Source organism: Triplophysa rosa, linkage group LG6, assembly GCF_024868665.1.
Source record: "Triplophysa rosa linkage group LG6, Trosa_1v2, whole genome shotgun sequence".
Taxonomy (NCBI): domain Eukaryota; kingdom Metazoa; phylum Chordata; class Actinopteri; order Cypriniformes; family Nemacheilidae; genus Triplophysa; species Triplophysa rosa.
In genome coordinates this window covers 27,953,784-27,971,663 of record NC_079895.1, presented here as the reverse complement: position 1 = coordinate 27,971,663, position 17,880 = coordinate 27,953,784, and the positions used below count along the sequence as shown (strand labels likewise).

Here is a 17,880-nt window from a genome sequence, read left to right as displayed (position 1 = left end):
GCACGCACACACACACACACACACACACACACACACACACGCACACACACACACACACACACACGCACACACACGCACACACACACACGCACACACACACACACACACAAACACACACACGCACACGTCTGGTTTATTATCTCCGTGGGGACAGTCCATAGGCGTAATGTTTGTATACTGTACAAACTGTATATTCTATCCCCTATCCCTAACCCTAAAGATCATAGAACACTTTTTGCATTTTTAGATTTGTAAAAAATATTGTTCTGTACAATTTATAAGCTTTTGTGCCCATGAGGACCTCAATTTTGGTCCCCACGGTGACACGAGTCCCCATGTGTTGGTGTGTATTCAGGTTTAGGTCCCCACCGGGATATACAAACATGAACACACACACACAAACACACACACACACACAAACACGCACGCAGATTCAGGGTCAGAACTGGTGTGTGGAACAGCTTCGTGTCGGGTGGTTCTTGGCATCCCTTACTTATAAAACGGTTATTCCATGTGTGTGTGTGTGTGTGAGTGTAAACATGCATGTGTGCATGCGTGTGTGTGTGTGTGTGTTTCTCACCACCGTCTCGTGACTTGGGAGCTTCGTCCAGTCCAGAATGTTCTGGAAGTTCAGTCAGACTGTCGTCCACATGGCGAACACTGTGTAAGCTCATGGACAGACGCTTTTTAATGATCTTCATGCGGTCCATCAAAGCTTTCTGCCCAACGGCCAGAAGATTCTGTACATTTAAATGACACATGACGAATACATGACCATACAGCAGAAGCCAGAATGATCAAATTATCTTATTTACAAGGCATAAACAAACCAGACCAGATTGACACCGTATGACGGGTCAGTGAACATTAATGCGGTCCTAACACACGCGGTTTCTGCCAATCTCATATTAATCTTGAGTACCTATATAGTATTGTATACTTTGTATCTTCGAAGAGTATTTAGTTTGATCGCATTTATAAAAGATAGATACAGCTGTAGGATTATTTCCGAAAGCATACGGCGCGTGCGGGGGGGGGAGGGACAGGCTGAACTAAAGCACGTGCGCACCCGTTGCCAACAAAACACAGACATCAGTTTCACTCACCGCATGCGGTTCATGTCCGGCATCTTTTAGCGCTGGGACGGCTCCATATATCAGTTTCAAACCATCTCCAAATCCAGCGTTATATCCACCGTTTATAGAACATTCATCACCCAAATGCAGTGAGCAAACAAACACCTGAACTTCTCTCTCTCTCTCCTGCACACCAGTGAAAGTGACGTCTGCGCATGCTCCTTCTCCTGCTCTCCTTGCTGCCGCATGCTTTTCCGGGAATTGTCCAATAAATGACTAAGAAAAATGGTTACGAAAAACTTTCCGAAACCTGTATGATCGCTGGGGGAGTGTATCGAGCACAGAAATACTACGTAATACGCCCAACTGTTTTTTTGACAAGCTGACCATGTTAAGCATGAGAAGACAGCACGTTTAACAGTGTGAAGAAGTCAGAATGCATGACACATCGTTGCAGCACCCCTTTAAAACAATCTGATTGGTGATGTGAACCTGATGATCATCTCAAAGAGAAATAATTTATGACAGCTAAAATCAACGTATGGAGTTAAATCCTCAGATTCACTTAAAAAGTTCATTTTGATGCTGTGTTAGGCAGGATTTCTTCTGTTTTTCCACATATTATGCTTGTTCTGAAGATTAGATTAGATTAGATTCAACTTTATTGTCATTGCACATGTACAAGTACAAGGCAACGAAATGTGACCTCTGCATTTAACCCATCCAGTGAGTAGTGACCACACGTACCCCCGGAGCAGTGGGCAGCTATCACTGCAGCGCCCGGGGAGCAAGTAGGGGTCAGGTGTCTTGCTCAAGGGCTCCTCAGTTGTTACCCGAATCGAACCGGCAACCTTCTGGTCACGAGTCCGACTCTCTAACCATTAGACCACAACTGCCCCAAGTCTGAAGTGGCAGTACATGAGTTATTTCAGAACAAATGTACACTTGGTTAAGAGCGGTGTTGAAGACCTTCGGGGTGTTTTAGTAACCAATGACCAGGAAGATTAAAGTGACATTTCACACAACAATCACAATTCTGTCATTCATTTCCCCTCATGTGGCTGTAAATCTGTATATGACTCTTTCTTTAGAGGAACATGCATAAAAGAAGATATTTCAGAAGATTGAGAGGTTTCAATATATATACAGTATATATATACATTGTATATGTACATACTGTATGTGTTCCTTACTTACTCACATTAGTAAGAAAATATATTTGATATATTTATATTTTTATATATACAGTATATATTTTAGAGACTATGAATTGCTTGACTAAATTATGATTCGTCTGAAAGTTTCTCATGAAAATGATTCAGATGTCATTATAAGGATATAAGAACATTATTTAAAGAATCTTATTTAAATTGCTTTGAATGATCTAAATACATCATAATGTACTGTACTATAGTTGTTCATCATTTCTCAAACTGCTTCATTTAATGAGTTAAATCACACACACACACACACACACACATTTTGGTAACACAATATTGGCCTAGAAGTTGTCATGTGCAGGAAATGAAAGTAAACGCTCTCGTCTCGTGTGTGTTGTGATGTCAGACTGAATCACGCTCAGTGTTGTTGAATGTCATGTATGAGAATACAAACAGTGTGGATGTCAGAAGGAGTGAAACAACACAACTGTGATGAAATAAAGAAGCGCGTGTGCTCGTACAGTACCTGCAGTGAGACGCGACGCGACGCGACTCTTCTCCGCTAACAGACAGCGATCACCGATATCATCACACTGATGTGTCGATAAATAACACGTGAATATCTAAATCAGTCGTGAAGAGATGACCGGACATTTCTCCCGTCCGACACCGGGACTCCTCGCGATCACGTGACCGGTGATGATGCTGTAAAACATCCCATAACGGAATGAACCGCGCGCGCGCTCATGTCCGCACCACACAACAGCGATAAGGAGAACTGATGGAACCTAAAAGACGACACGAGTAAATATCTGTTCTCTCTAACTAACGTACAGAATTCAACTTTGTTTGACTTTTTAATTCGGTTAAATAAAGGAACCAAGAAAAACAAACCAGTAAATTGGGGTTTAGTTCACCTATGACAAACACACAGAGGTGGACGAAGTACACAACATACTTACTTGAGTGAAAGTACAGACACTACTGGTCAAATATTACTCCACTACAAGTAAAAGTTGTAAAGACAGATTCTTACTTGAGTAAAAGTACAGAAGTACGTGCTTTTAAAAGTACTCAAGTATTAAAAGTAAATTTCCTTTATGTCAGTTGTGCATTGTTTTATTGTCGTATACCTTATGCCTCTGAAGCAACCTACTGAATACACTGAGCAGCTCACAGTATCAGTTGTATTAAAGGAGTAGTTCACTTCAAAATTTGCCCCCATTGACTTTCCATAGTCGTTTTTATTCCTACTATGGAAAGTCAATGGGGGCAAATTTTGCAGCGAGCAACTCCTTTAAGAGCTTTATATGTTTAGCACATATATGTTTAGTTTAGATATAATCCTGTATGATCATTTAGCCTAATTATCCTCATTAGCCCCCTAGGCCTATATGTATTTATGAGCAGTGTTCTTTTATTTTGTATATTCCCTTAACCAGTTTTAGCAGCAATTTACCAGTAAGTAGTAAGGTTCTTGTAAATAGTCAAGTGTAGAAGCCATGTGTTTGTTGGATTTATTACCATTTGTATTACCATAATTTAACTACAAACATAAACTATAGCTAGTATAATGAAACTATGGTATGTTTAGTTGCTGTGGTTTTACTAAAGATTATTAATTGGAGTATGGTTCCGATATATAGAAAATGGTAAATTTGTGGATACTGTGGTTTTACTGCAAATACCATCCCTGCTGAAAAAAACAATGAATTTTTGAATTAGAATGAGATTTTTTAATTAAATTCCTCTTTGTAGTGTGTTTGGGGTTTTATCCCAATAGGATTTACTATCCCACCAATAGAATCCATCACATACAACTAGACAACAAGTATCCATAGTACAATTCCCATTATAACCATTAAATCCATTACATTTTATGTTGTATATTGGGCAGGGTTCTATTGTTTTTATTTCAACAGGAATACTTCAACTACAGTAACTTCAGTAAAAACATCATTCATTTTCCAAATCGCTTTAAATGATATAGCAGCAGATCAGAAGTTAACACGCACGCGTAGCTCAAGGTGTATGTGATGCTTATTTACAGTTTAGCCGTTATGCCGATCATTTTCATGCCGATGTTTCTATGATCTTTGACTGATCGTAACCCACAGATGATTACACCACACTTTAACATGTGCCCTTTTTGTCTTCTTTGTTCTATTTGTCTTTTTAGAGCGCTATCAATGGTGTAGCAGCGCCTACGTTTACATTAGTTTAGCGGGGAAGATCCCAGAGTTGTGTAAAAAAATCTGCCAAATGGCCATTCAAAGCTTGCCGGAAAACCGCGAGCATAGAAAAACTGAAATACTTGGCAACAGTAAAAGGTCCTGGCAGATCGCAAGCCAGATAAATTGCGCACACAGGAAACCCTGCTGCATAGAAACCATTTTCTACTTTTGGACCTTTTTATAAATGTAGTGGAGTAAAAAGTATGATATTTGTCTTTCAAATGTAGTGAAGTTAAAGTACAAGTACTCAGAAAAAATAATACTCAAGTAAAGTACAGATACTCAAAAAGTGTACTTAAGTACAGTACTCAGGTAAATTTACTTCGTTACTGTCCACCTCTGCAAACACATCAACATTATGATCATTGAACGCATTTGGTTGCTTTTAAAACTAAAGGAAGTCATGGGAAAAGGCCGAATAGAAACAAAAATGACCACAACAAAAACACTCTTGTACAAAAAAGAACATATGAAAAGTTTGATTCCAGAATGAGATAACTCCGTTCTTATGTTTTTTTATTATGCATTCCAACTAATAACAATCAAACTGCAGTTGCTTTTGTTTTGATTTAAGCCATAATAACTCAACAAACTCTGCTAACTAACACAATAAAAACATGATAACATATTAAAAAACACCCTGGTTAACATTAGTTAATGCCCAATAAAGTTTGACAACATTTATTATTCTCTCAGTTGATGTAATGTAACAGTATTTGTTCAAATGAACATGATTTAAGATGAATAAATGCTGTTGAAATATTGCCAATTGTTAGCTAAAGCATAACTCATGTTAACAAAGTGTTTGGAATAAAACCCAACTGACTACAACTTCTCTGTTAATGCAGAAACGTCTTGGTTACAGATGTAACCTCAGTTCCCTGATGGAGGGAACGAGACGTTGTGTGGAGCCGACAGATGGGTTCGCTCTTGAGAACCTATCGCTTCCGACTTCTTTAGAAAAGGCCAATGAAAATGCCGGACTCCGCCCCCGGATATCCGGGTATAAAAGGGAGACGGCGTGCTGCATTCATTCACCTTTGTTCTGAGGAGCCTGAGACCTCTCACGACTGCTGCAGTGGGCAGCACGTGTTGTGGCATAAAGGAAACAACGTCTCGTTCCCTCCATCAGGGAACTGAGGTTACAACCGTAACCAAGACGTTCCCTTTCTGTCGGTCTCTCGACGTTGTGTCGAGCCGACAGATGGGGTTCCTATGGAAAATGCCACAACGCTATGCCCTGTCACAATCTCTAGCAAAGCGACGCTGACTGGCCTGGGCGTGTCAGCCGTGAGCGCTACCGCGAAATTGTAACCTACCAGTGGGTAGGTAGGGGATCCCAGAGCTTTACTTGAAAGGTGGGAAGGCCCCTGCCTTCGGCCTCACAGGCGGCAGCCTTGTTTCTCTAACAGCGAGAAGCCGCCCGGAACCGTAAGGCCACTGGGTAAGCGCTACTTCCTCAAGCGGGGGATGCGCTACAGAGACCACTTCCTACCGGAGGGAGGAGTTTAGTGGAGATAACAACATGGTCTCACCGTTAGGGGAGAACTCATGGGAGGAATGTGCGGACTGAAGAGTTAACCGCAAGGTGGAGGTCCACCTAGGGAAGGTCATGGGTTACCAAGGTAACCAAGGAACCAATCATGAGGATACATCAGACGGAACCGTCCTGCTGAGGGGTTACAAAGTCCGGTAGCACTAGGTCCGGTTAGAGCTATGCACCTCCTGCTCTGCCCAGCCCGCCCGCAGGAGGTGCTTGCTTAGTGATGGATGGAGTGCCTGTTCTTCACCCAGTGGGGAAAGAAGGGAGGCTAAATTAGTACGCTGACCCACCTAGAAAAAAGGGGGGAAAGTACTGTCATAGGCGTACACACTACCGGCCGTCGGTCTTGCCTGATGCCCTGCAAGACTCGAGCTGATACCGGTTTTACGCGGAGGCTGTAGGACCTCGCGAAGGTGTTGGGTGTAGCCCAACTCGCAGCTCTGCAGATGTCTGCCAGAGAGGCGCCTCGAGCCAGTGCCCACGAGGAGGCTATACTCTGTGTGGAGTGAGCTCTCACTGCCAGTGGGCACGGGCGATCTTAGGACAGGTACGCCGTAGTGACGACGTCCATGATCCAGTGCACCAATCTCTGTTTGAGACAGCCCTCCCTGCTGATCTCCAAAACAGACAAAGAGCTGCTCAGAGCTCCTGCGGCTCTGCGTGCGGTCCAAGTAGAGGCGCAATGCGCGTACTGGACACAACACGAATGGGGTTGGGTTTTCCTCCCCGGTGGGGAGCGCCTGTAAGTTCACCACCTGGTGTCTAGGGGGAGTGGTGGTAACTTTGGGCACGTAGCCGGGCCGGGGTCTCAGTATAGCGTGAGAATCACCGGGCCCGAGTTCTAGGCAATCAGTGGACACGGAGAATGCTTGTAGGTCCGCTACACTCTTGAGCACCATCCGGAGAGCCGTCTTCATCGTGAGGTGAGAAAGAGCGGCATCTCCGAGGGGCTCCAGGAAAGCATCAAGGTCGCAAGAGGGTACGGAGCCGCGCCCCTTAGGAACCAAATGATCAGGTTGTGCTGTCCTAGAGACTTACCAGCAACTGGGTCGTGATGAGCGGCAATAGCGGCTACATACACGTTCAGTGTGGAAGGGGAGAGATTACTCTCGAGTCTCTGGAAGGACAGCACGTTCCCGATCGAGCAACTCCGTGGGTCTTCTCTTCAAGAAGAGCACCAGGATGAGAAAAGGCACCACTTACAGGCGTATAGCCGCCTAGTGGCCAGGGCCCTAGCCTGAGTGATGGTCTTAACCGCCGCAGGGGGTAGGCCACTCAGGAGCTCCTCGTCCCGTCCAGGGGCCAGACATGGAGGTTCCAGAGGTCTGGCCTGGGATGCCATAACGTGCCCTTCCCCTGGGACAACAGGTCCTTCGTCAGGGGAATCGACCAGGGGGAGCTGTTGTCAAGAGCATTAGCTCCGAGAACCAAGTCCGGTTGGGTCAGTATGGCGCAACTAGTACACTTGATGCTCCTCTTCCCTGACCTTGCACAGGGTCTGTGCAATGAGGCTCACTGGGGGGAAGGCGTACTTCCGCTTGTCCCACGGCCAGCTGTGCGCTAGAGCATCTGTGCCGAGGGGGGCCTTGGATGGGAAGTACCCTAGCGGGCAATGGGTGGTGTCCAGGGAGGCGAACAGGTCTACCTGATCCCGCCCGAACTGTACCCAATGAGCTGGACTGTGCGGGGGTGGAGTCGCCACTCTCCGCGAGGCGTCAACTGACGAGAGAGCGCATCGGCTGTCTGGTTCAGTCGCCTGGGATATGTGTGGCTCGCAGGGATCTGCTCACCTGCGGACTCCACAGGAGGAGGCGTCTGGCGAGTCGTGTTAGCTGCCATGAGCGAACGCCACCCTGGCTGTTTATATACGCTACGGAAGTTGTGCTGTCCGACCAGACCAGCACGTGCTTTTCCTGCACGAGAGGTTGCCCCTTCAGTGCAGGTAGCACATGCAACAACTCTAGGCAGTTGATATGCCTGCGCAGGTGGGGGCCCGTCCATCGCCCCGACACTGCGTGCCCGTTGCACACAGCACCCCAACCCTGCAGGGAGGCATCTGTCGTCCCCACGACGCACCTCGTGACCTGCCCGAGAGGGATCCCCGCCCAGGCAGTTCAACACTGACTGAGCGCGCTCTGTAGTCAGTTGCGCTGTAATGGAGACAGAGTTGAGGTCCATACCAAGAAAGAGGATGCTCTTCACAGGGCTTGCACAGCTTGCTCTTTTCTCGGTTGACCTGTGGTCCCAATCGATCTAGGTGCCGAAGCACTAGGTCCCTGTGTGTACATAACAGATCTTGCGAGTGTGTCAAGATGAGCCAGTCGTCGAGATAGTTTAGTACCCGCACACCTCTCTCCCTGAAGGGAGTGAGGGCGGCTCCGAAAGGGAGGACTCTGTACTAATATGCCTGACCCTCGAAAGCGAACCGTAGGAACGGGCGATGACGAGGGAGAATCGAGACATGAAAGTAAGCGTCCTTCAGGTAGATTGCCATGAACCAATCTTGACATCTGATAGATGCCAGGATGCGATTCTACGTGAGCATCCTGAACAGCAGCTTGAGTAGGTGCCTGTTCAGGGTACGCAGATCTAGCAACCCCCTTTTTGGGGACGATGAAGTACGGGCTGTAAAACTTGTTGAACATCTTGGCTAGAGGGACGAGCACGATCGCTTCCTCTCCAGAGGGGTGGCGACCTCGGCCCGAAGCATGGGAGCATCCTTGCCTCTGACTGAAGTTTGAGAGGATGCCCCGAAACTTGGGCGGGCGTCTGGGGAGTTGGACCACGTAGCCGAGACGGATCGTATCCCGTAGTCACCGTGATGGTTTGGGAAGCTCTTGTCAGGCTCCCAGGGACCGAGACAGGGAGGGCTAGGGGTACGTTCTGCTTCATCGACCTCCCGAGGGGTGGTTCGATGGCTGGCAGTGCGGATCCCTCGCCGTGGGGGGGCCCCCGGAGAGGAGATCGGCTCTGCTGTTTTACCTGCCTGGCGATGATGTAGCACAACGCACCATCGATTGAGAGTGCTTAGGCTGATGATTATCCTCGACATTGGGTCTCGCCTCAACGTTGAGTTGCCGAACACTGTCGTGTAGAGGGTGAGAGCGGCTGTGATAATACCCAGACGATGATGTAGCACAATGCACCGTCGATTGAGGGTGCTTAGGCTGCTGATTATCATCGACATTGGGTCTCGCCGTGATGCAATGTCGAGTTGCCGAACACCATCGTGTAGAGGGTGCGAGCGGCAGTGATAAACACCCAGAGAGAGCAAAAACTCTGTGGGAAGTGGGCTGTTGGGAAAGGGCAGGAACCGTCCCGGATCGACCAACCAGCGATGGAATGGCTGGGGTCGGGCCCGAAGGTATTCTCGATCTCCCTGGGGTCTTCCCATGAGGGCCACTTCAGCTTCCGCCACGGCTGCTGACGAGGTGGTGGTCTCCTCTTCGATGTCTTCTTCCGGGGGGCCGCCTGAGTGGGGGGAACCAAAACCGTAAGGCGTCGAAGAGGACCAGTGCTACTGGGAAACAGACGGTGCATGGGATCTCGACGGCCAGAGGGCGGCCGAATCACGGCGTGGGAGGATATGCTTGATATCCTCTGTCTGCTTCTTTACTGTCGAGGACTGCGGCTCGACAGTATCACCAAACAGCCCCCCTTGCGAGATGGGTGCGTCAAGAAAGCGGACTTTCTCGGCATTACTCATCTGTGCAAGGTTCAGCCAGAGGTGTCTCTCCTGGACCACAAGTGTGGACATCGCCCGACCCAGGGCCCGCGCGGTCACCTTGGTCGCCGGTAGCGCGAGGTTGGTGACGGCGCAGAGTTCCTGCATAAGCGCTGGGTCAATCTTACCCTCGTGGAGCTCTCTCAACGCCTTGGCCTGACCTGCAGGATGGCCATAGCGTGGAGAGAGGGGACAGCTTGGCCCACAGCAGAGTAAGCTCTCGACACCTAAGATGCCGAAAAAACCTACATGCTTTGGACGGGAGTCTAGGTCGAGCCCCTGGGGGACATCGACGTATCCTCTAGCTGCCCCACCATCGAGGGAAGAAAGAGCGATGGAACTAGTTGACGTGCATGCACCGAAAGAGGGCGTTCCAGGTCGTACTAAGTTCCTCATGCACTTCCGGGAAAACACGGCACTGGGAGCCGCTCTCAACCCAAGGTACCATGTATCCAGCCGCGAGCGTTGGGAGAGGCAGTCCGATGCACTGCAACCCAATGCTGGCAGCCCGGGAAAGCATGGCTGACATTTCGACGTCCACTTCTTCCTGGGCTCGACTCCCCGAGAGAGGGAGCTCCGAGGAATCGTCGGAGTCAGATGCCAGTAAGTCACCCTCCGATGCTGCAACGGACATCTCATCATCACGCACCGTTTCCGAATACGTGGTTGAGGAACAAGACGGTTGGACCGTCTCATGGGGAACAGTCAGACGAGCGAGACGAGGTGCGAACGGTCCGCGAGCCGGTGGCTGACGGATTAGCGCTCACAGTAATCCTCATATCACCCTCACTGCTTGCCGTAGCGGACGGCAGGGCCGTAGCCACTGCTGTCACAGAACGGGAAGCAGACGAGGTGGTGGCTGAGTCGTGTGGGAACACAGCCACCCGTGACGCAACGTCTGAATCGTCAACCGCCCGCAGTGTGGGCAGGACGTATCCACAAGGGCTGCCCCAGCGTACTGTAAGCAGACCTTGTGTCCGTCCCCCTCCTCGATGAGTGTGTTGCACCCACGAGAACAGCGGGACATGCCACGCTAGAGAAATTTGCTCTTTTAGAAAAAAACTCGAACACTTCTGGAACTGCCGAGACGCCCAGGGGAAGTCGCTGCAGGAAGGGACAGTGGTCTTGAGGATAGTGATCTTTCAAGGCTTTATTTATTGTATCCAGGATTTACATGGACCGCTCTGGCACATGATGTAAAACATGTCGAATATAACCAAAAATCTTCTCAACGTGTTCTGTTTAACATTCATCTGCGCTGAAAATGATACACAACGAGATCAACATCTTTATAAGGTACTCTACATAAACATGCATGCAATATAATAATCACACAATGCACTTGTTACAAACTGTTTCTTCTTCTGATTGTGAGGGTCACAGGTAAAGTGACTGGACCAAAGCGAGGTGCACTGGTTTGTATAGTCCAGAGGTTCAGGTGTGTTCATGAGGTGTGTTGAGGACAGGTCAGGTGTGTTCATGAGGTGTGGTGAGGACAGGTCAGGTGTGTTCATGAGGTGTGTTGAGGACAGGTCAGGTGTGTTCATGAGGTGTGTAGAGGACAGGTCAGGTGTGGTGAGGACAGGTCAGGTGTGGTGAGGACAGGTCAGGTGTGTTGAGGACAGGTCAGGTGTGGTGAGGACAGGTCAGGTGTGGTGAGGACAGGTCAGGTGTGGTGTTCATGAGGTGCGGTGAGTGTAGAGTTTGTTTGTGGAGTGATCTGTGCTGGGCTGCTGTGAGGCTCCTGCTGAAGGTCCAGCGCTGCTGAAGTAGAACGGCACATGAGAGATGCGTCCATCAGACCAGCACTGCATTTAAAAGAGAGAAACACAAGCACCTTTTAACTTTAGATTTACAATCGGTTTATGAAAAATTGTACAAACATCATCTGCAGTCGCGCCTAGAACGGATTTTGTTTCATGAAACGGTTTGAAAGACATTTGAAGTATTCTTAAGCTTTGCTCACCACAGTGAGGAGAGCACCATGCTGAAAGTGAGGATGAAACTGCATGAATCTGGGTTCTGTTCCATCTTCTCCCATCACAAAACCGCTGAACCGATGAGGAGCACAAGAAGAAATAAAGATCCGAGTCCTTCACACGCTTCATATTCCTCATTTGAATATCATACACACCATGGCAGCAGCTCAAAAACCGGACTGGAGCGAGTTTTAAACACAGCGATGACAGACGGGTGACTGACGGCCTGAGAATCACCTGCACACAGCAAACACACCTTGTGTTTCTTCTAACAAACGCTCTCTGCTAGGCACGCTAACCTGAAGAACTGTGTTAGTAACGTAAGAAGAACGGTATTGAAACCTTTGAGAAGCACAGCCAGTCTTTCCCCTCGAGGATCCCACGCAAGAGAGCGTACCTCACCGCCAACACTAGCCAACACAAGAGACCAGTCAACGTTTAGTAGCGTCAAGAAAGAGACTCTTGTGACATCAGCGTCTGGGTTTACTGACACTAAAACACCTTCACGGTCAAGAGAGGAGCAGATGTGGCATGATGCAGACTTACGTGATGTCTCCATCAGGTCCAGTGAAGCTGGTCTCTGACAGATCAGCCACTACAGTAGCAGCTTTAGGACCTCCTGAAACACACTCATGTTAGCTACAGTCATGGTCATCATACATGTCATACACATCCAAAACCCATTCCAGCAATGAGCAGTACCTGTGAGATCAGAGAAGGTGAGAGCGTAGATGAGTCTCTCGCCCTGAATACTGAACAACAAACAGCTGCCGTCTGGACTCCAGCAGCCCGACTGAACCCAGAGATCAACAAACACACCACAGTCAGTGATCGGATCATCTTATGAGCGGTGTGTCATGTCATGTCTTATTTCACAGCACCACTTCCCCAACACACGCAAAGCTCTCACACAAGCCAGAGTTATTATACTGTAGTTTTATGTATTTGACTTTTATTCATACTTTAAATTAGCTTGAGCTTAGTTTTAGTTTTTGTGCTAATTTTAGTTCAAGTTTTAGCTATTCTGATACATGCTTCTGTCATTTTTTGTTGCTATATAAGATTCATTCATTTTTTATTAATTCAAGTTTTATTATTATAATTTTAGTGCCTTCAACTAATTTCAGTTGATTTTGAAGCAACATTTACATTTTTCCTTTGGTTTAGATTTGCCAATCATTTTTTAGGTCAATATTTGATTTGATTTCAGTGAACAGTAACGTTTTAAAACATTTAATTCCAGTAAACTAAAATCACCTTGAGGCGTGATCGGCTGACGTTATTCAGAACAACGGCACACAACATAAAAGAACAAAAGTCTGAGGGGCCACTCTCTTTAGGCAAGGTTGCCCTGAACCGTGACACACAACTCTGGGGGTCAGACGTGCGGTTCATAAAGGACAGCACGAGTACACTCTGACTACATTCACACTAGGGCTGTGCAAAAAAATCGATACATGTAACTATCGCAATATTTTTTTTTCAATAGTGTATCGATAGTGATACCTCTACTATCGATAATTTTTTTAAAATCATGTCATATACATACGGCCAAAAGTAAGAAAAGTAACAATGACATTTATTGTGCATTTCACGGATGTGACACCAGCGCATTTACAGCACGGATGAACCAGGGGTTTAAACTGCCCATGTTCAGTGTTTTAACTGTAATCAGAATCAGAAAGAGCTTTGTTGCCAAGTGTGTTTGGACACACAAGGAATTTGTCTTAGTGACAGAAGCGTCCAGTGCACATACAGGTTAAAAAAGTGACAAGGCACAGGTAACAAAACATAAAAAATAAATATGTGAGAGACAATACACATCTGACAAAAGCACAATATTAGACAAAAGGACAATAGGCAGAATATTGTATGTACAGATGTGCTATAAACAAATGATACTGTGTTATATACAAGTTATGCAGGGGAATGTGGATAGCTGAATATGATATCAACACACATGTATAATAAATATGAGTATATAGTTGTGTATTACACTTGTGTTTTTATTGCACAGTAGAACATTTAACTGTTCATGAGGTAGATGGTCTGAGGGAAGAAACTTTCCTATGTCTGGCTGTTTAGGTGCTCTGTGGTGGCGACCAGATGGCAGCAGTTCACAGAGAAAGTGTGCAGGTGTGAGGGGTCCAGAGGGATTTTGCGAGTTCTTTTAATCACTCTGGATGAGTACAGTTCTTCTAGATTGGGGAGGGTTGTGCCAGTGATTCGCTCAGCAGTCCGGGCTATCCGTTGTAGTCTTCGGAGGTCAGTTTTTGCAGCTGAGCCGAACCAGACAGTTATGGAAGTGCAGAAGACAGATTCAATGACAGCTGAGTAGAAGTGTAAGAGCAGCTCCACAACATAATGCACCGCAACAGCCAAGTGACTTGTGTGAGCCACCTTATTCCCCTGTGCTACCCACTTGAGGGGCGCAATCCACAGTTTGAGAAGCCAAACCTCTGATCTAAAGGTCCATGCATCACACATCATGGCCACTCTGCAGAGGTAAGGGATGTTTTTACACTTATCCTCACAGAAAACCCCGGTGGTGCACAGCATGTTGTATTTCTAGCTCTACTTTTGACATTTTCTATTTAAAGTATTGCAATATATCGCAAATGTGTACCGTATCGAAATACATAGCAATATATTGTATCGTGACCCAACTATCGTGATATGTATCGTATCGGGAGGCACTTGCCAATACACAGCCCTAATTCACACTGCAAGCCTTAATGCTCAATTCCGATTTTTTGCTCAGATCTGATGTTTTGTTCGGCTGTTCACACTATTTTTAAAATGTGGCCAATATCAGATTGCAGTGTGAACCAGTGATGGTTATAAACTGAATCGCAACACATAACAGGCAGCATGTTTTCATACAGAATTAAGCAAGGGTCTAGCAGTCAGAGGGTGTGTTTGACTGTATGCGGTGCCGAGCGGATTGATCTCACGGCGCGATTTTAGAGCATTCCCGGAGCAGTCCGCTCTCGGGCTGTGTGCATGCCGGTTTGCACGTCCCAGCATGGAGTAGAACCCACACCTATAGCTTATGTTTTACCACCGTGTCAACACGCACGCGAGTGGTGGATGCAAAGCCATAAAAGACAATAGAAACCATTGAGGCGTTTGTCATGTTGCATCGCGCCGTATCCAGTGGCAACATTTCTTATTATAACGGATTCTATAGTCATTTGTTGCATCGCATCGTGGGGCTCACATGTGGTAGACAGTGCAAGGGCTTATGGTTATTATAATCTGATGCTTGATGTTTGGCAACCGACCTGTGAAGTGCACTTCCGTCAACAGAATAGCGCGTGAAGCTTTAAATTAGTGCAGAATCATGACGCAAAAGTCGCATGAATTCTGATATGACCGTTCAGACTGAGGTAGCATTGCGAAACATCAGACCTGTATCTGATTTAGGACCACATATGGAAGTGGCTCAGAACAGATTAAGATCCCATGTGGTTTGTCCTGTTCACACTGTCATGCAGTAAACAGATCTGGGTCACATATGAGCAAAACAATCGGATTTTGGTGGCAGTGTGAACGAAGTCTCCGAGTCATCTTACCTGACAGCTGCCTTTAACACACGGCCACCTCTCACACGTCCACATGCGCGTCTCCCACACCCTGAAACACACCGACCCAAACTCTCTTCAGTCTGTGTGTAGTTTGTGTATGATGGCAGTTTGTTGTTGTTAAACAGCGAGGAGGTCATGTGACGGTCAGGACGCACCTGAAGAGCGCTGAAGGTGTGGCGGCCAGCAGTCGACTGCCATCTGGAGACCAGGACAGGTACGTGACGCCACCTCCACCAACTCGCTGTAACGGCACACAACCTTCTGCTGCCACATCCCACACCTGCAACACATCCCACAAACATGACAAACTCACACCATGAGCTCCCTTACACGCTCTAACAGTTCATGTGTGTTCAAATAATGCCACGAAATCCTAAACCTGATCAAAACAAACAAATGAGTGATAGAGGTCAAGCCAAAGGATCGCTGTGTGACGTCCTCTACAGTGAAAGGCAGGGTAGGCCATTCTTTCCAGAAACATGTTATTATTTATGCTTGATCATCTGGAGGACATCAAAGAGATCCTTCACGTCTAAATCACAGACTTGCTTTACCATCATGGCAGTATCGACAGGAGACGCAGACACCAGCAGAGATCCAGTGGGAGACCAGGAGATGGACGTGATGGGGGAATGACCCGGATGAGACAGGACCTGCGCGCAGCCGGACGACGGCCTGCAGACGACAGGTGTGAGCGGGTGTTTCATAGGTCTGCAGGTGTGAGGAGCGTGCAGGGGATTGTCAGTACCTGGTGGAGAGAGACGTGGGGTCCACGTGCCATATGAGCAGACAGCTCTGACAGGCCACCGCCAGCACTGATCCACACAGAGGTTTCCACTGCAGGTCACACACTGACCTCTGACACCGGTGCTTCAGCGTGGGGCTCAGGGAACTGACACACGTCAACAGTGCTGTTAACACATGCTACAGATAACACGCGTGTGTCAGGTACGACGCAGGGTACCTGTTAGACTTGTAGATTTTGATGGAGTCGTCCTGTAGAGCCACGGCAAACTTGTCAGTGTGAGCATGCCAAGCGAAGCTTCTTATAGCGCTGTCAGACCTGAAAAGAAATACTTGCATGAAATGATTTCTTACATTCCTACTCATTCAAAGCAGACGTCAACAGCTGATGACATACCAGTCCAACATCTGTGAAAACTCGGCCACCATCTCATCTCCGCTCAGCTAGCCAACAGAAAACAGACATGTATAGGTTTATATCCATGAGAGCGGAGGATGTGTAGACGTGCGTGCCCATACTCACAGTCAGATGTGGAAAGAGTGAACCGTGAAATGAAGACGCCCATCGCAGCAGAGCCAACAGACAGCCCGAGCTCACAGCTAACCACCTGGGCACTAAAAACACATTTCAACACCTATGACATCACGCTTCCTTCACACACACGTACAACACCACTAGTGTGTTATTACATCATACCCTCCTCAGCACTGTTAGTGATTTCATCCAGAAGACCGTGAAGTCCAGCATCACGCCTGAACAATGTAAACCAAACATGAGATCGTGTCGTTAAAGGAACATGAGAACTCTTTCATCGCTTATTCAGCGTCATGTCAAACAACCCGTGCAAGTTTCTTTCTTCTTCAGAACACAAAAGAAGATATTTTGAAGAATGTTGATAAACAACACAAAACCACCGAGACATTTCTCAAAATATCTTCTGTTGTGTTCCACTGAAGAAAGACGCACATGCAGATGAGAGAGAGAAGAGACACACCAGGCTCCAGCACTCCTCATCCACAGCGTGTCTGTGTGGTCCAGAAAAGCGGATTTACTGCTGCTGCTCTCCGGACGACTGTGACCCTTCAGAACATCTCTGCTGAACTCAGGACTGGGCAGATCATACAGCTGTCACACACACACACACACACGCACACGCACGCGCACGCGCACGCGCGCGCACGCACACGCACACGCACACGCACACACACACACACACACACACACACACACACACACACACACACACACATTGTTGTGTCAGGACACGTATTTCGTTTGGTGTTTGGAGAGTATAGAAGTATCTGAACCTGTTTGTTGTGTCCCTGCAGCAGCTCGTTGTTGTGTTCGTACAGAGTCGCACCACTAGTGAGCGGTGACGGAAACAGACTCAGAGAACACATAATCCGTCTACACAACACACACATTCACACAACAACTGTCAATTCTACACGTGACCTCAACAGATCGGGTCGTGTTGTTATTAGTGAGTGACAGTTACTCACTTTCTGATGAGATTAACGCTGCTGTTTCAACTCGAGATCTCGCGCCTTCGCTTCTACAGCAGGAAGCGACTGGACAAACTATGAGCTTTCATAATAAAAGTCCCCCCGCGATCAATAAGGTAAAATAACCTAAATGAAGTTCACGTTTAGCATACACGCTTGTGCCCTGTTTAATTACAAGACGTATATATATATATATATAGTTATTGTTTCCTTTTTTTGTAAGAATAAGACCTCTTTTGTTTTTATTAATTACATCATTTTCCAACTTTGTTTGGCGCAGGAGCCAATGTGTTTGTGATGTGCCTGTGTGATGATCAATACGGTCCC

General features: G+C 47.1%; 2 protein-coding genes across 4 annotated transcripts in view; both read right to left on the bottom strand.

The window, feature by feature from the left end:
- LOC130555761 (cyclin-dependent kinase 16) overlaps positions 1–2,958 on the bottom strand; it is a 12,000-nt gene extending 9,042 nt beyond the window's left edge. Inside the window, exons 1-2 of one of the 3 annotated variants that reach the window (XM_057336219.1) lie at positions 2,763–2,958; positions 581–740 (exon numbers count right to left, since the gene is read on the bottom strand). In XM_057336219.1, the coding sequence (XP_057192202.1) occupies positions 581–710 (130 nt within the window). In that variant the 5' untranslated portion in view covers positions 711–740; positions 2,763–2,958. Of the gene's footprint in view, positions 1–580; positions 741–1,106; positions 2,145–2,762 lie in introns of those variants that run through there. The other 2 variants (XM_057336222.1, XM_057336221.1) reach the window with 2 other exon arrangements.
- Positions 2,959–9,528: 6,570 nt separating this feature from the next.
- Positions 9,529–17,646, bottom strand: aaas (achalasia, adrenocortical insufficiency, alacrimia). Its single transcript, XM_057336206.1, has 17 exons — positions 17,551–17,646; positions 17,356–17,455; positions 17,043–17,173; positions 16,745–16,800; positions 16,571–16,662; positions 16,445–16,491; positions 16,268–16,366; positions 16,052–16,195; positions 15,858–15,978; positions 15,459–15,583; positions 15,292–15,352; positions 12,419–12,509; positions 12,263–12,335; positions 12,059–12,126; positions 11,872–11,953; positions 11,704–11,788; positions 9,529–11,545 (listed from the first exon to the last, which is right to left on the bottom strand). Exons 2-17 carry the CDS (start codon positions 17,446–17,448, stop codon positions 11,417–11,419), a joined length of 1,497 nt encoding a protein of 498 aa, XP_057192189.1. The 5' UTR covers positions 17,449–17,455; positions 17,551–17,646; the 3' UTR covers positions 9,529–11,416.
- Positions 17,647–17,880: the final 234 nt, after the last annotated feature.

Excerpts from the sequence above, each read along its gene's own strand:
- aaas (XM_057336206.1), bottom strand. The coding sequence starts at position 17,448 with ATGTGTTCTCTGAGTCTGTTTCCGTCACCGCTCACTAGTGGTGCGACT. Across the intron at positions 15,353-15,458 it reads ACACCTTCAGCGCTCTTCAG|GGTGTGGGAGACGCGCATGT; the intron begins GTGCGTCCTGAC and ends GGTGTGTTTCAG. Across the intron at positions 11,789-11,871 it reads GTTTTTGAGCTGCTGCCATG|CGGTTTTGTGATGGGAGAAG; the intron begins GTGTGTATGATA and ends TCATCGGTTCAG.